General features: G+C 41.2%; 1 protein-coding gene and 1 pseudogene across 2 annotated transcripts in view; one reads left to right on the forward strand and one right to left on the reverse strand.

The window, feature by feature from the left end:
- AP2B1 (adaptor related protein complex 2 subunit beta 1) overlaps positions 1–18,657 on the forward strand; it is a 58,967-nt gene that overhangs the window by 17,435 nt on the left and 22,875 nt on the right. For both annotated transcript variants that reach the window (XM_007447040.1, XM_007447041.1), the window contains 2 exons: positions 158–303; positions 3,394–3,523. In XM_007447040.1, the coding sequence (XP_007447102.1) occupies positions 158–303; positions 3,394–3,523 (276 nt within the window). The remainder of the gene's footprint in view (positions 1–157; positions 304–3,393; positions 3,524–18,657) is intronic.
- LOC103090084 (cation transport regulator-like protein 1 pseudogene) lies at positions 7,880–16,973 on the reverse strand (annotated as a pseudogene).

Genomic DNA, 18,657 nt, shown 5'->3' on the forward strand with positions numbered 1-18,657 from the left:
AAATTCAGCAAATATGACTTTATCCGGAGCCTTTTGCATTTGGCTTGGTATTTATGGTATAAAAATCACCTTAGTTGCCTAAGGAAGTGAAATCTTAATTTCATCTTTATTCAGAAGCATCCTGTCTGGTTTCATTGGGCTTTATACTGTGTTTCAGGTCTGGCTGCCTGCAGTAAAGGCTAAGGGCCTGGAGATTCCAGGAACATTTACTCACCGCCAAGGGCACATCTATATGGAAATGAACTTCACCAACAAAGCTCTGCAGCACATGACAGACTTTGCAATTCAGTTTAACAAGAATAGGTAAGAAATCTGAGTTCCGCAGCTCGATCCTGAGACAGCAGTGTACTTTGTGTCCAACAAGAGAGTGTTCTATTTAGCAGTGGGTAAAAACTCTCGTGTTGTCAGATGTTTGATGTAGAGTGAGTGAAGGCTCTTGCACATCTGTTTCAGCTTCAACACTGGAGGCCCTAGGGAATTTTGCTGGGAAAACTCATCCATATGGAATAAGAAAACTGTGTTTGCCATTATAATCATACCTTTTCTATAATGTTTTGTAAATGAAATCACGTAGTATGGAGTCTTTTGCATTTGGTTTCTTTCACTTAGCATAATGCTTTGAGATGTTTCAGCAGTCTGTTCTGTTTTATTGAGTAGTATTCCATTGATGCTTATACCATGATTTGTTTACACATTCACCAGTTGGTGGAACTGGGGGTTGTTTCCAGTTTTATCTTTTATGACTAAAGCGCCTGTGAATATTCACGTACAGGTCTTTGTGTGGATATATGTTTTCATTTTTCCTGGATAAATACCTAGCAGTGGTATTGCTGGGTCATATGGTAATAAGTGTGAATGTTCCAGCTGTTCCATACTCTTACCCATGCCAGCCATGCTTATACATGTATAGTAGTATTCCATTTTAACTTGAATTTCCCTAATGACTAGTGATACTGAGCATTCTTTTTCATAATCTTATTGACCATTCTTATATCTTCTTTGGTGAAGTATCTGCTCAAATCGTTCCTTTTTCTTTTTTTCTTTTTAATTGATTGTCTTATTATCAAGTAATAAAGTTTTTTATATATTCTGGATACAAGTCCTTTGTCAGATATGTCTTGCAAATATTTTCTCCCAATCTGTGGCTTGCCTTATTTTCTTAACAGTGTTTTTCAAAGAACAAGTTTTTTATTTTTTGTTTTATTTATTTATTTTTTTAAGGGAGATTGCAATTGACACATATACACTGTTTTTTTTTTTTTTTTTTTGGCTGTGTGGGGTCTTCGTTGCTGCGTGCCGGCTTTCTCTAGTTGCCATGAGCAGAGGCTACTACTCTTCGTTAAGGTGTGCGGGCTTCTCATTGCAGTGGCTTCTCTTGTCACGGAGCATGGGCTCTAGGAGTGCGGGTTTCAGTAGTTGTGGCATGTGGGCTCAGTAGTTGTGGCTCTCAGGCTCTAGAGCGCAGGCTCAGTATCTCACGCTCTAGAGCGCAGGCTCAGTAGTTGTGGCTCACGGGCTTAGTTGCTCTGCAGCATGTGGGATCTTCCTGGACCAGGGATTGAACCTGTGTCCCCTGCATTGGCAGGAGGATTCTTAACCACTGTGCCACCAGGGAAGCCCAAGTTTTTTATTAAATAAAGTTTACTTTACAATTTTTTTCTTTTAATGTCTTTTGCTTTTTGTGTTCTATTTAACAAATCTTTGCCTGACCCACAGTTACAATTTTTTTTAATGTTTCTAATAGAAGTGTGAATAGATTTAGCTCCTACCTTTACCTTTTAGAATTCATTTTGAGGTACTTTTGGTGAGATAATATGTGTAAAGTAAGAGTCAAAGTAAACTTTTTTTCCGTAGTAAGTCTTGAAGTCAGATAATATAAACCTTCCTCCTATGTATGTTCTTTTTCAAAAATTGTTTTGGCAATTCTAGGTCTTTTGCCTGCTGGAATTTTGCTTGAGAGTGCAGTGAATGTGCAGATCAGTTTGAGGAAGAATTGGCATCAAACAATATTGAGTCTTCTAATCCGTTAGCATAGCATATCTCCCCATTTATCTAGGTCATCTTTAACTTCTCTCTGCAGTGTTTTATAATTTTTCGTGTACAGGTCCTGTACATCTTTTGTCACATTTAAGTGCTTTATAGTTTTGATGTTATAGTAAGAAGCATATTTTAGTTTTTGGTTGTTGCTAGTATATAGAAATACAACTGATTTTTGTACATTGAACTTGTATCTTGAAACTTCATTAAACTTACTTATTAGTTCTAGTAGCCTTTTTTTTAGATTCCTTATGGTTTTCCACATAGATAAATAATGAGAGCAAGATCAAAAGGGCAAAAGGGTTTTCTGACCCATAAATGTTGATACCAAAATGAGTGATGTGTCTACTCAAAATCATTTCTTTATTGCATTTGGGATTCTAAAGTATAGTTTATCTACAAAAAGGCAAATGTTTCTTCTGCTAGTCTGTGACTCTTGAAATTGATACTACCTATATAAACTCAATAATTATTTTATAAATATTAAAATCCCATCTTCCCTCCTGAGGCTCATTAGAACATAAATCATTATAAATTTATATCATTAAATTGTTTATTTGTTATACCTATGGGCCTACTTTTCCCTTTCTGCTCCATCTTTTTAAAATTGTATTCTTATGTTTCTGAGACATAAGACATGTCTGTCTTCCCTCATATATTTTTGGGTTTTTTTGTAACTTCAGACTCAGGCTTTTTCCATCTCTTTACTATTCTTGTATTATTATTAGGCAGGCTTCTCTGAGAAGTCAAACTGGTGGGTACTCACTGCCTGCCTTAGGCGAAGAAAGTGGCCAGATTTGAGTCTACAACTTATCCTTTGGGGTGTTGTTTGGAATGTTTAAGCCAATCAACTCTGCTTTACTTAGACTGGCTCTTTCCCAATGATTGTATCCTGTGTGAGTAAGTAAAGAAGAAAGAAAATGAGAGTTACCAGTAAATCACCCTCTGGTCTGATGAGGCAGGTTATCAAGCAAGTGAAATAATATCATTATACTTTACAGGGTGGGTATTCTTAAGTGTTCTTTCTCCCAAAGATTATCTGAAGGAAGATGTATAAGAAAAAGATGCTTATCAAACCTGTCCCTCTAGTGGCATGATAAACATAAGAAACTTTCAGAATCAGAGCATTAGCAAACCATTTCTGTGCTTATGAATGTTTTCTCCTTCCTCAGATCTTCTTAATGGAAGAAAGAGGTTATGTTGTAACTAATGTTACAGCAAATTAGAATTGGGCACTTTAGTGCCTGCTATTCCTTACGTTTCCTTCAAATGGAGTAAAAAGCCATTGAAACCTAAAGACGTGACTAAATCCTGCCTCCTGATTAACCTCTGGGATTTCTTCATCCTCTCTCCTAGCTTTGGTGTCATCCCCAGCACTCCTCTGGCCATCCATACACCACTGATGCCAAACCAGAGCATTGATGTCTCCCTGCCTCTCAACACCTTGGGCCCAGTCATGAAGATGGAGCCTCTGAACAACCTGCAGGTTAGACTTTTACTTCACTCAGGGGGTGCAGGTTTATGTCTTGCCAATGTTATCTGTAAAGCAACCCCTCTCTTCCTTATATTAGATTTGGTCATGGAATAGGGTTTGAAATAAATCTGTGGAGAAGACTTTTATTTTTCATTAAAAATACACACAGAAGTCACTCATTGACACAAAGTTATTTTCTTTTTACTCAACAAACAAACATTTCAAGGTGTTATGTACAAACTTTTTTTTTTCTTAAGACTTTCATAGGGAATTTGAATGTCACAAGAATAGATTTCAGTAGAGCTGTGTGGAGGTCATTTTGAACACACAGCCATAAATAGTTGGGTTATCTGTATTTAAATATAATAAGTATGTGGTAAATGTAGCAGCATATTGGAGGAGCTCAGAACTTTATGAAATTTATAAGAGCCTCTCCATCTTGACAATATTGAATTTTTAGAATGCTTAAGGTCCTAGCTTAGAGTATCGTTTCGTTTTCACCACTTTGAATTTCTCTTTGAAATATAAGCGTTCTGGGGTTCAAGCAACATGAAGGCAGAGTAGTAAGCATGTAAGCTGAAGCTGTAGCAACCCTCAAGGGATAAAACACAGATATCAGCCCGAGAAGTTGAGGGTTTTAATGCTCACAAGGACAGAAGAGACCACCTTGGGCTGACCTGAGATGGGGAACTGTAACTGATCCCTGCACAAAGCTGAGACCCTGGAAGGGCAAGCAAGTCCCTCAGTGAAAGGGGAGCTAGAAAAAGATTTCCACAGGGGCGAGTGATGAGAGAGTTCTCTTTGACCTGGGTTCTGGGCGACCTCTTGTGAGAAATCCAGGGCCCGAATTTATACTGTGTACGTGAAGAATTCTCCAAACCAGTAAATTAATGTAAAATTGGACCAGAACTGGTGAAACCCAGGGTACCTGGCAGATGCAAATGCAGAACAGCCTTTATGCAATGGTTTTAAACTTTAAGGCCATCAGGACTCCCATCTGAGATGAAAATCTCTACTGAAAGTCAGCTCACAGTTTAACCAAAAAAAAAACAAGAGGGAAAGATGCACTGTGACTGACAGTCAGAAGATGCAACAAAGAGGATTGCTATCCCCTTCTATCGAGAACTTGAAATGATAGAATAGTATGAATGAGACTATAAAATATGTTTTAAATGATGAGCAAAAAATTTCAACCTTCCACTTTCCAATCAAGACAGGTGGGATCCCATTGCTCAATCTCCTGGAAATACCAGTGTGGGATACTAGTACTTATGGTGAGACATCAACAATAAAATTACTTAGAGTTGAAAGTAACATTCTCCAATAGTTTAAGTACCAGTGCACCAAGCCTGCTTGCCAGTTGACTAACTACCTTGCTGCCCCAGCAGTTGACTGCTTCTTTCTCAGCAAAGGGTGTAATGATTTAGAGTGACAATGAGTGAGTCACAATATAACTTGGCTCAGTCTAGAAGAACAAAACAAGGATTTCTGTGCAGAAGGAATTGGCTCTGTTGCTATAATGAGACTAATGTGTTAAGGGGCTTTTCCAGCACAGAATCCTAAAAGAAACTAACTCAAATTTACATCTCCTCTCTTTTCATTGAAATCTAACCTCCTGTTGGCCCACAGAGCCTCAAGCCAAATATTTGAGGACAGTCAGCATGGGTGTGAGAATGCTTTACTTTAGAATTAGGAAAGGGAATTTGGGTCACAGAAATGAGGGCAAATTTCCTACTCTTAAAACCAAAAGGAAACAGTAAATAAATGTCAGTTTACTTCCCTATTTGCATTTCCATTTCACATTCAGTGAAATTAACATCCCAAATACAAACCCTCTTAAAAGAAATTGAATCTTAGTCCAAACCCCTCCCTCAAAAGTATTGTTATGATATTAGGACTAGCAAGTTTTCATTTTCACAAACGTGACATTATAAAAAACAATCTTAAAAATTTTTCTATCTAAGCAGAATGTAATAAAGCAGTTTCCATCTGTAGTCAACTATTGATTCTCCATGTTTTCCCCATGGATTCTTTTCTTGCAGGGATGTCATAATAATGGCTATTTTCTCATTAATTGGTATTGCCCAATGGAGAAGATAAGCAAAAACTTGAAAAGAGGTGAAGTTTTTTTTCTCCCGCTATGAGCAGCTCTATTTAATGTCTGCTAGTGCAAGGTGAAACTAATGACTAGCTTAAAGTGGTGGGCTACTTTAGATTTCAGCTTCCATTCTGCTCTTGTCCTAGTATGAACAAAAAGAATTAGATCTTAACTTCGACAGGCGTAGACCATAGAGATCCAGATAAAGGCAGGTAAAGATTGATTGGCATTTAAATGTTATGCAAACATAATGTTTAAATTCAAGAGCTCATGCAGGAAAAATTAGTACTTTTCTAGTACTGCAGACCATAAAATCAGGAAAGAAGAAATGGAGGTTTAGGAAATGAAATTTTGAAAGCAGTGTGAGTTTTAGCTATTTTGGCTAATTTGATATCAACATAGGACAGATAAATCAAACCTAGTCGCCAAAACTGTAATGTAACATTTAGTACAAAAACTTTTCATTAAAAACATTGTCAAAAAAAAAAAAAAAAATTGTCAAACTACTTATTGGCTTATAGTCTTTTTGAAACATTATTGAAAGACACTGTTCCCTTTTAAAATGTAAAATAAGTTATACCTTAGATACCTACTAGAAATTTGAACCTAGAAAATTTTTTCAGCTGTACTAATAATGTTGGTTGTAAAAGCCTTTGTGAATTCAACTTAACAGTATTACACAAAGTAAAGCTTAACTTGCCCCCGTTGGGAGCTTCTCTTGAATTTATTTATATCATATAATTATATTCCTTAAAAAGAAAAGAGAATTGATCCCCTCTATTTAAATAAAACAAAAACCTTAACAAATGTCTAAATGAATTTTCTCTGAGTTTTCTCTGCCTTTGATATCCTTGTTTTTCATTTCATCTGTGTCATTTGCTTAGGAACATTTTCCCAATATACTCCTTCAAACTTGATACCTGGCAGCTGACTGCTTCTTCAAGTCAGTGTCTGCAAAAAGACAGTAGAACAATGATATAACACGTGTTCATCCCAATCTTTGTATAGATGCTGTAGTGTTCTCACAGCTGCTTGGCCTCCTTTTTCACCAGGCTGTAAACTCTTGTGAGAACATGGATAGCACCGTTCTTTCAAATATTAATTTTATCGGGATAATAAAAATACAACTTAGAGTCAACTAGTTCTGTAGTTAGCTAAGAAAAACCCAGTCCCCAGCCTTCTGTCACCACTTATGGCCGTCATCTACATACGTATTTCCAATCCTCCTGTTTTCCTGATAGAGCTGTCTTAGAATTTGCTTTAATCAGTGTTCATTGTTTATGTTGTTATGATTATATATACTCCTCATAGCTGAGCTATATAGTGTGATTATTTTTTTCTCCATAAAATTTTTTATAAGTAATTAGATATTTACACATGAATACCTGTCTTTTTGTTTAATTTTTTTTTTTTTTAATGAGATCAGCTTATGGATTATAGTATGGGACAGACTGGGAAGGTGCCAGGACCTATAGTGATGAGCTTCCCAGGAATAGACCAACAAACAGACAGGAGTAGCCCAGACAGACAGACAGAAGGACAGGGAAACAAAGCCAAATGGGTAAGAGGCCTAGGCCCAGCCTCAGCAGCTGTGTCTGGCCTCCAGATCCAGCTCTGCCCTGGGGACCTGGGGGATGAGCACAGCTGGCAGGGGCCTCAGTTCTTGTAGGGCCCCCTCTCCTCACTCCCTCCTACCCTCACCAGCAGGCTGGGACCTTTAACGGGTGTTGTTTCTGGGGCTAGGGAATGGTTGGTCTGGAGTCAGGGGGCAGAGGGTCAAGGCTCTTGGAGGCTCCCTGGGGAGGTGGAGGCCTGGGTAGTATGGGGATAGCAGCAGCACTGGGGGGAATCTGATCAGGCAACAGGCGCCTGGGGTGGGGCACCGCTCAGCAGGGCCCCTATATCTAGGGCAGGCCCCCCACCCTGCCCACCACACCAACATTGTGCAATAAATAAAGTTTCAAGTAGTAAGTCAGTGTCAGGTAGGAGATCTGGGGGCTGGCAGACAGGCAGGGGCTTGAGAGAGGCCCCAGTCGGCCCACCAAGTGTTCTCAGTGGGCTCCAGCTATATCAAGTCTGTCTGTGTGCACTGGAGTAGGGAAGTAAGTCAGTGTCAGGTAGGAGATCTGGGGGCTGGCAGACAGGCAGGGGCTTGAGAGAGGCCCCAGTCGGCCCACCAAGTGTTCTCAGTGGGCTCCAGCTATATCAAGTCTGTCTGTGTGCACTGGAGTAGGGACCTGGGCCCTGTGTCCACGTAGGGGCTCAGCCCCTCAGACCAGTGCCAAAGCCTGCTCAGTGGGGCAGAAGCAGGGCAGCATGGTGCCTACAGCATCCACAATGGCTGCCAGGTGCTCGTCCTGTGCCTGGGGCCCACAGAACTGCCTGAAGTCTGCCAGGCGCAGCAAGTACTCAAGGCTGTGGCCAGAGAAGCCTCGGCGGGCCAGGATCTGCGTAGCGATGGCCTCCTCAGGCGCAGGGCCCAGGTAACCAGGGTTTTGTGGGGTGGCCACGTAGGCCAGTGCCTTGAGTGGTTGGTCAGGGGCATCTTGAGGGCAGAAGGTGACCTCCTTGGTATCATAGCTACCGAGCACTGCCTCCCACACGTTCAAGTACTTCAGGGCCTCATTGACCTGCTCACCTTGCACCTGGTACGCCACACCCCAAGTGCAGCCCTCACGATCTTCAGGGAGGGTCACCACACGACCCGGCATCTTGTCGCTGCCCCGATGGAAGGTGTCTCCCTGTCAGAGGCAGCCGCTGTAGCGGTGCATGAAGCCCACATGGCTGTCGCTGTAGGCAAAGTCAGGCCTCCACACCAGGGAGCCGTACCCGGAAATCCACAGCGCTTGGCGGCCGCCGTCGTCCTGGGGGTTAGGGTGTTCTGGGCTGCCAACTCCTGCTTCATGGTGCCGGCCACAGGACGGGCCCAGGCCGCCTCCAGGGCTGGTCTCCGGTGCGGGCACGGCAGGACCGACAGACGTACCCACCTGGCCTGGCACTGCTTGGCCGCTCCTGTTTGTTTAATTTTTTGTGTTAACTGTAATTCATTCCCAAATTGCAGTGAGATCAGACCCTTCAAGATAGTCTTAATCGGTTTCACTTTCTTATAGTCTCCTTTTGGAGTCTTTTGACTGTGTCAGTCTGAACTGACTTCCTTCAACACCTGGAACTGTCATCCTGGGATCTCCCTTCATAATAGCCCTGGGGATTCATTCCCTTCGCCTGTCTGGTATGTTGGGTCTCCTATTGTATTTTTCTTTCCTTGGTTTACTCCTTCATTTTGATGAAAAACATCCTCTAGTAGCTTCCTAAGAATAAGTATGTAGAGAATAAAGTTTTTGAGACTTCACATGTTTTAAAATGTCTTTTTTATCTTCACACTTGTCTGATGGTTTCTGTATATCATTCTAGGTTAGGAAAATAATTTGCTTCCTAGTCTGAAGCCATTCTGATTGTTGATCCTTTTCTGTGCCGTGTTCTTTCTCAGTGAAAGCTTGTACGATCCTTTCTTTATCCTCCATGTTCTGAAATTTCACAGTGATGTGCCTTGGTGTGTGTGTCTCTTTTCACCCATTTTACTAGGTACTTTTTGGGCTCTTTCAATGTAGAAACTTGTATCCTTCAGTTCTGGGAGTTTTTCTTTTTTATAGATGTCCCTCCATTTTCTCTGTCTCTCTTATTGGAAGTCTTGCTATTTGAATGTTGACCCTCCTGGACCGATCTCCCTTTTTTTGGTCCAATTTTCCATCTCTTTCTCCTTTTGCTCTACTTTCTAATTAGAAACATTTTATGAAAAATTTTTAACTCTACAAAAGTAAACAACATAGTGTAATGAGTCCCTGTGTGCCCATCATCTAGCTTCAATAATTATCAACCCATAGTTAATATTGTTTCATCTATACCCCTGTCCACAGCATATTGTTTTGATGTGAATCTTAGACATTTATATCATTTCATCTGTAAATATTTCAATATATATGTTTAAAACAGATGGTGTCTTATTAAAAACATAACCACAAAACTATGTGCACATTAAAAAATTAACAAGAATTCGTTAACATCAAATATCTAGTCAGTTCTCAAGTTTTTAATTATCTCCGTATCTTAAACTTTTTGTTTGTTTTTATTATTACTGTTTGTTTGAATCAGTAAAGTGCACATATTATGATGGGTTGATATCTCATAAGGCTTCTTAGCTACACTGTTCAGTATGATAGCCACTAGCCACTTATAGCTATATAAATTGAAATTAATTAAAATAAAATAAAATAAAAATTCATTTTCTCAGTTGCATCAGCCACATTTCAAATGTTCACATGGCTGGTGGTTACTAGATTGGGCAGTGCAGAAGTAGAACATTTCCATCATTACAGAAAGTTCTGTTGGACAGTGCTGATCTATGGGCACCCTCTCTTTTTCTTTTATGTTTGGTTTTCAGCAGCTTGACTGTTAATGTACCTAGGTGTTTTCATTGTATTTGTCTGGCTTTCAGCAGCTTGACTGTTATGTACCTAGGTGTTTTCATTGTATTTATCTGGCTTCGGGTTCACTGAGCTTGGATCTGTAAATTGATAGTTTCTCCCAAATTTGGGAAATTTTTTTCCCCATTATTTCTTTAAATTTTTTTCTGCCTCAGCATCTCTATTCCTTCCTTTCAGACCTCCACTTACACATATGTGTAACCACTCAATATTGTCCCTCAGATCACTAAGGGTGGTTTTTAGTTGTTATTGTTTTCTTCCTTTCTGTTCTTCAGATGGGGTGATTCCTGTTGATCTGTCTTCAAGTATACAGACTCTCCTTTTATAGGCTACAGTGTTCTGTTACATCCATTCAGTATAACTTTCATTTCAGATATTGTACTTTTCAGGACTTCCCTGGCAGTCCAGTGGTTAAGACTCTGCACTTCCACTGCAGGGGGCACAGGTTAAGGCCCTGGTCTGGGAACTAAGATCCCACAGGCTGCATGGCATGGCAAAAAAAAAATACAAACAACAACAGATACTGTACTTTTCAGTTCTAGGACTTCCATTTGGTTCTTTGCTAAAATTCCCCATCTGTTCACTCAGGAGTGCAACTGAAGAACCCTGTTTCACAGCCTACTCTTCCTTTATTCAACTTCCACCCTTTGGCCATCCCTTGGGCCTACGGATATGCTTACTGACCCTCAGGAAAAGTGACCAGTAGAAGTATTTCAAGAAGGCCCTGGAAACAGTGTTAGGGCTTTTTAGCCAGGAAATTCTATGTGTTCTACCTGGGCATGTCTCTTTGGCCGTGTGGATTCTTCTATACAGGGGTTCCGAGGAGGCCAGAGGAAGATCAGAGTATGGCCCTCTAAACCATGAGGGCCAGGTTAGGAGCTCCAGTTACCCATCACCGAGGGTAGCTGGAATCCTCTATGTCAGTACTTTCATGTCTTTCTTTAGGGGCTGGCTTAATTTTTCAAATAATTATCCTTGCCTCTCCTGTCTAGAATATAAAGAGTTTCTACCAGCCTCCTGGGAGCTAAATTGGGAAAGAGGGCTGGAGAGTCTCAGCATTCAGTATATGAATAAATCCACTTCCTTCACCACCCCTCAGCCATGCCTGGCATCCCCTTCAAAGTGCCATCTATCTTACTATTTTATTTATTTTATTTTTTATATATTTATTTATTTTTGGCTGCATTGGGTCTTCGTTGCTGCGCACAGGCTTTCTTTAGTTGTGGCAAGCGGGGCTACTCTTTGTTGGAGTGCACGGGCTTCTCATTGCAGTGGCTTCTCTTGTTGTGGAGCACAGGCTCTAGGCGCACAGGCTTCAGTAGTTGTGGCACGTGGGCTTAGCAGTTGTGGCGCACAGGCTTAGTTGCTTCACGGCATGTGGGATCTTCCCGGACCAGGGCTCAAACCCATGTCCCCTGCATTGGCAGGCGGATTCTTAACCACTGCGCCACCAGGGAAGTCCCAAAGTGCCATCTATCTTATTTTCTCTGAAAGAATCAATCTTTCAGTTTTATTCAGGGGCTGAGGGGCTGAGGTAGCTTAGAATGGTGGGGGGATCTAGGGCTGTAACAGTTTCTTGATCCTCTTTCTTTTAACATTCCCTCTCCCCATTTCCCCTCCATACAGTTCCAGAGGCGCTACCAGTCCTGAGCCTTTGAGAATTCTGTGGTATTTTTGCTAACACCATTTGTTTCACAGTTACCAAGGTTTTGTTGCAGTTGTATTTTCTCTTCCCTGTCTTTATGAATTTATACCGTTAAATTTTTTCCCTTTAATTATGGCAGAATTTCTTCCAAGAGAAAGAAAATTTAAATGTGATTTTCAGTCTACTATCTTTACCTGAAAGCCTGATGGCACCTTCATAAAAATTCTTCTTTCCTTCTATACTACTTTATGGTTAGAGGTTAACCTATGGATAAAGAATTGGTCCTTTAGTGTATATGGTTTTTATTATCTATCTTTGTATCCCCTTTATACCCCACAAAAGTGTTGTTTAATAAGAGGATGGATATTAATTAGGGAAAAGCCATAATGTCTTGGTTTTTTCTTTGAATGTCTCTTCTAAAACAAGGCAGTATTCATCAACTGTGTTCATTTAACCTTTGAATGATTAGGGCAGGAAGTGCTGAGGATGCTAGCTGCAAAGGACACAGTCTTACAATCCCATTTATTCATATCTCTAAGATCTTCGTCAGCCAAAAGGGTTTTTTTGTTTGTTTTGTTTGGCTGCATCAGGTCTTAGTTGCAGCACCCGGGCGCTAGAGTGCGGGCTTCGTTGCCCCACAGCATGTGGGATCTTAGTTCCCTGACCAGGGATCAAACCCGCATCCCCTGCATTGGAAGGCGGATTCTTAACCACTGGACCATCAGGGAAGTCCCCAAAAGTTGTTTTTTTTTGCCAGTGTATGGCCCTGAGAAAAGTGTGTCCCTTGCTACTCCTATATTGCAGTCCCAGCCTGTGAGACAATCAGTTGCAGGTGGTGCCTGTCCCTAATTTTTCATGTCTTACATATGTCTGTTCACACTCAGAAAGCCCACAGCTGTAGCTATTGTACCAGAAAAACTGGTAAATGCTTCCAAACGGAAGACCTTTTCAGCAGCTTCCATCAAAGGAAGCAAACCAGCTTGGCATTTACTGACTTTTCTTGACTGTTGTACAAGCCAAACAACCTCAGTATTAAAGCCTCCTTTGGTCTTCCGGGATCCACAGTTGAAGACTGTGCACTCTGATTGCTTTTATGGAACCACATGCTGCTTGAATAGACGTTGAGTCCTTGAAGTGGTGGATCTTAGGAGAACTATAAGAGATTCCCAGGTCACAAATAGATCCAATGCTGAAAATAACCCCTGTAGACAGGACAGAATCTGAAATATTCCATTAGCAGTATGTAGGTAATGGTTATGAAAGATCTTGGTTATGAAAGATGAAAATATTTTACCACCAAAGAAAAAACAGTTTTTTCTGATTGCTGCTTCAAATTTGATACATGTTTCAAGTCACATCAGGACTATAAATGTTTCTTTTAATCTCATCTGAGAAATAGGGTATCTTATATACTAGATGTTCCTTTTTCACTAGGTTGGCCTTAGTAAGAACCCTCTTTATCCTTTTTGTCTGGATAATCAAGATTCTGCTAGACAGTATCTTTTGTCTTTCTATAACTGCAACTCAACTACTGGCTTCTGGGACTCTCTTTTAGGATATGTTTGTTTTTTAATTTTTATTTATTTATTTATTTTGGCTGCGTTGGGTCTTGGTTGCTGCGCGTGGGCTGTCTCTAGTTGTGGTGAGCGGGGGCTACTCTTCGTTGTAATGCACAGGTTTCTCCTTGCGGTGGCTTCTCTTTGTTGTGGAGCATGGGCTCTAGGTGCACGGGCTTCAGTAGTTGCAGCATGCAGACTCAGTAGTTGTGGCCTGCAGGCTCTAGAGCACAGGCTCAGTAGTTGTGGCACACGAGCTTAGTTGCTCCTCAGCCTGTGACATCTTCCTGGACCAGGGATTGAACCTGTGTCCCCTGCATTGGCAGGCGGATTGTTTTTCACTGCGCCAGCAGGGAATTCCCAGGAATATGTTTGTTAATTGCGACGGCCCTGCTTGAATAACCACACAGAAGCAGTAGATAAGAATTCTGTATTCTAAGGGACTTCCCTGGCAGTCCAGTGGTTAAGACTCTGTGCTTTCACTGCAGGGGGTGCGGGTTCGATCCCTGGTTGGGGAACTAAGATCCCACATATGGCGTGGCCAAAAATAATCTGCCGTCAGTGGTAGGAGACAGTTGTTCCTGAAACCCAGAATTCAGTTCGTAAAACACCCAAGCTTGGGAGCTAGTCCCTCATTGAAAAGAGCCTGTGAGCTAAGGTTACTCAAGTAACAGAAGCCCATGCTGAGAATCTTGAGCAAATGGTAATAAATTTCACAAAGTAGTTCTACAGGGTAATAGAAGTGATTTGTGCATTTTCATCTATTAAAATCTCAGCCATCTTTATATCATGATAGTAAGTCAGGAGGTGATGATGAAAAATGGAATTAGTTTTGTATTTCTGGTTTGATAAATGATTGGAAAATAGATTGAATCATGTGATCTTTTTTGCAATAGGGGACTTTAAATTCTGAATAAAAAGTCGGTACTTGTTTCTAGCACTTATGTTCTCATTATGGCTAATAATTTTTACGCAAAGCCTTAGGGTGTATTACAGGTTGGAATTAAAGGAAACACCCTGGGATTTTCATAAGCTGGATTGAAGCCCACTTGAGAGCCATATCTTGCCCTCATTCATGTTGTTCTCTTTATATTGCTATTTTGCTATGGTGTCATGTTCAGTGAGATAGGAAAAGAATTTCTGTTATTCACAATTTTTTAATATAGAGGTTATACATAGATTTCATGGTATTGAGGTTCATACATGTTGAAAATAAAACTTGAGAAAAGCTTTGAGCTGTATGAGTGTGCAGACAGAAAGAATGTAAAATCTCCTGGTTGTAAGGATGACCTTTAATATTGTCTGTTTCAAACCCTATTTCTGATGGAATTTGCCTTGTATTAGCTGTGATTGGAGCCTCAGCATCTACATGAATACTACCAGTGATTTACTACCCTAAAATGGCCCATTCCATCTTCCTAAAACTCTCTTAGGAAGTTATTTATATTGAACTAAAATTTGTCTTTCTTTAAATTCTATCTGTAGATCCTAATTCTACAGTTTGGGGGTTTATAGAACAAGTTTCTCTCTGAATCAAGGTTCATAGGGGCCTGAAAATCAGTCAGGTGGGCCTATAATGAAAATATACTCGGTCTGAATTCATTTTCCCTTTTATTCCACTTCAGGAAGGCCTAAATTTATGGAAGGACATATGTTTGTGTGTTCTGCAAGTAGATATCAGTTTTATTGTTCTAATTAAAAAAAAAAAAAAAAACGGTTAGAGACGGAGACACTGGGCTTCCCTGGTGGTGCAGTGGTTAAGAATCCGCCTGCCCGTGCAGGGGACATGGGTTCGAGCCCTGGTCCAGGAAGATCCCACATGCCGCGGAGCAACTAAGCCCGTGAGCCACAGCAACTGAGCCTGTGCTCTAGAGCCCGTGAACCACAACTACTGAGCCCACGAGCCACAACTGCTGAAGCGTGCGTGCCTAGAGCACGTGCTCCACAACAAGAGAAGCCACCGCAATAGGCCTGCACGCTGCAACGAAGAGTAGCCCCCGCTCACCGCAACTAGAGAAAGCCTGTGTGCAGCAACAAAGACCCAATGCAGCCTAAATAAATAAATAAATAGTATAATATTTTTTAAATAAAGAAAGGAAGAAAGAAGTGGAGACACTGGTAAATGTACTTAGACTCAGTTACAGTTTGGAGACAAAGGAAAACGTTATTTAATTATTTTTGAAAAGTGTGTAAATGAATGGTGGTCCTTAGCTTAGTGGCAACAATCCTTTCCAGGAGCCATTGAAGGAGATGGAAGGCAGATACTCCAACTATGAAAGCACCAAACTTCTCAATTCCATAGCTCATGCTGTGCTTCTGACAATAGTTTCTGCCCCTTCTGTATATGACCTGATTCCCCAGTAAAACTGCCCAGAGATAGCATCTGTGCACAGTGGGCTACCCATGTACCCAGTCATCTTGACAGCCACCTGTGCCTGCCTTTTTGTCCATGTTGAGGTTAAATAATATAGTGGGCAGTACATAGGCACACCTGTGAACCCTCTTGATTTCTAACTTGCTATGAACTAATCTGTGTGTTTACCACCTAGAACCTAGATTAGATTCTAGATCAGTTTCACCTCAGGATTTTAAAATGAATAATATTCATTCACTCTCATTACTGAAGTCTGTTCTTCTGTTGAGTTTTTACTGGGTCTTCAGTCCCATGATATACCAGACTGGGGTGTGCAATAGCTGATAACTTTAACTGATAGTTTATTAGTCCTGCCTTCACCATTTTGTGATTCAGTACTGTATGTACGAAATGTATTTTAAAGTTTAACAGTAAGCCCTGCATAGCAAATAGTTCATGCTGTTGATGTATTCTGTGTACTCGTATTCTGTGTATTCATAGTATTCTATGGTGCAACAGCTGCAACCAAGGGCACGTCACCCAGTCCTAGCAAGGTACACAGATCTGTCACTAAAGGGAAAAAGAAAGATCTTGCCTTTAGGGTGAGAGCCTATGTAGGTTGGGCAGAACCTGTTTAAGGTAAGACCTTGGGTTTGGGGAACTTATCTGTCTGTCAGGCTGAAAGGCCTGTGAAAATATTGCTGGCTCTTTCTGCACAGAGTAATTCTGTGGTAGGCTGCTGGAGGAGGAGAGCGTTAGGGGCTTGTGATTCATTTGGTTACAGCATTTGGTTACTTACGGGTAGTAACCAGATTGGTCAGTATAGCACGGCAGGCGGGTTTTGTATTGACAGAAAGAGATCAAGTACGCTTTTCGCTGTAAGTTTCTGATTTATGTTGCCTAACATGTAAAACTTGGAGGAAGCTGCCTGGAGCAGGAACGGATGCAGTATATCTTAGCATTATTTTCCCTTGACCCTGTGTTCCTTGTGAGGCACACAGCTGCCAGTGACCCTCTCTACCTAGGTATGGTCCTATCAGAGTTGTGGCAGTTGCTTAATTCTTGCTGTACCACTGCCCTGTTACACATGGGTTTACATCGCCAGCGTGGAACGACTTGCATTGGTATTTTTTCTAAGCGGAAAAGCCCAAGTCCTAACAGTGGTCTACAAGTCCCTGTGTGATCTAGCCGCGCCTTCCACCTCCCCCTTACCTCACTGACTTCATCTCCTTCTCGTCCCCTCACTCCACTGCAGCCACACTGGCTTCCTCGTGGATCCTCAAACAGGTATGCTGCCCCCTCAGGGCCTTTGAATTGGCTGTTTCCCATGTCTGGAATGTTCTTTCTCCCAGTTGCCATATCTGCATGGCTCATTGCCTCCTTCAGGGTTTTGCTAAAGTAGGACCTTTTTGATAAGGCCGCCTCACTCTACTTCCAGTATTCTTGATCCCCTTTACCCTTACTCTCCCCCAGAGCACTTATCCATTTTAAATACTGTTTATTGTACTTACTCTCCTGCCCCCCCCCGCCCCCCGCTCCCGTCACTGGACCGAAAACTCCAAAAAGGCAACAGTTTTTGTCTTAGTTTTTTTTCTGCACTGATTTATCTCCTAGTTCCTGGAACAATACCTGGCACACAATAGGTGCTTAATAAATATTTGTTGTTGAATGACCCTTTTTGCTTTCATTTAAGAAAGTGTTTACAAATATCAGGTACATCTGGTTCTTGACCAAACTCAGCAAGGGCATCTCCTCATCTTAGCAAACAGGGTATCCCTAAACACTCTGCCAGTTGTTTCTTAGTGGCCTTGCAGTCTACCCCCTGCCCCTGTTTCAATACCCTTTTACCTGGGTGGGTCTGGTCCTGATCCCGAGTTTAATCTGAGGACCTACAGTCGCAGATTCATTTTCTCTCAAATGGGCAGAACAAACAGAAGCTGCTGCTTCCATTACTCTGTTCATTGATATTTGAAAAGGCAAGATCACAACATGTTAATGGACCCTATTTCCAAGGCTGGCGATAATTAGGAAAATAGAACATGTGACTATTCTAACGTTTGGGGAACTTTTTCTGTTACTAACCTATGTCTGTGTGCCACTTCAAAATAAAAGCAAATTGTCACCACACAACTATTAAGCCATTATCCTAATTCCCTCCAACTATTTTGTATCATATTCTCAGAGTAAATTTGGAAGCTTAAGGATGCTCTGTGTGTGTCTTGGAGCCCCAGGGAAAACCAGAATCATTTAGCTGTCTGACAGGAAATGGAGCCAGAGCAAGCCCCTTTTTCTATGAGACCAGAAAGAAGCCTGACTTTTTTCTAATTCTGATGGATATGAAGTGATGAGAAGGCAAGCTTTAAAAGGAAGGGCAAAAGGGTTTGCCTTCTGCCAGTAGATGATCATTGTATCTTGTCGCTCAGTTCTTTGCTTTCAGAAAACAGTTTTTCCAAATAATACTCAAAACAGTCTAACTTTTGCCTTTAAAAGGGAAAAAAATATATTTTTATTTAAAAAGGTAATGGTCTAGCACGTCCCAGTTCCAGGTTTTTCCACCCTTCCTATCAGAAGAGTTTGCTTTGGTGGGAATGGGTGTGATTGTTCATAAGTTCAGAGGTAAGCAGTAAAAAGAGTGGGACTCCTAAACTGAAATTCACTCTGGGGTGAGGTGTCACAATGCTGGCACTGGAGGTTGTGCTGGGACTTTAAGGGTGTGAGTTCAGGCTGACTCTCTGCAGTTCAGATGGCTTTAGTGGTGGCTATGGGTGGGCTTCAAAAAGAAGCTTCACGAGAGACTGCCGGCAGTCTTTCATGAAAATTGTGATCTTTCCACTTTTTTTCCAAATGGCTTTGATGGAGAGGGGGAATTCTTTTTTAAAGCAATACTTGAGAGTCTAGCTTAAGTTGCAGAAGAATTACAGAATTTGATTCCAGTAGTTCTAACCCTACTGTGCTTTAGGGTTCTTCCAGTGTACAGCCTTGGAGACTGTATATACTCCTTCCTCTTCTAAAC

The sequence above is a fragment of the Lipotes vexillifer genome, unplaced genomic scaffold, assembly GCF_000442215.2.
Source record: "Lipotes vexillifer unplaced genomic scaffold, Lipotes_vexillifer_v1.1 scaffold1252, whole genome shotgun sequence".
NCBI classification, from domain to species: domain Eukaryota; kingdom Metazoa; phylum Chordata; class Mammalia; order Artiodactyla; family Lipotidae; genus Lipotes; species Lipotes vexillifer.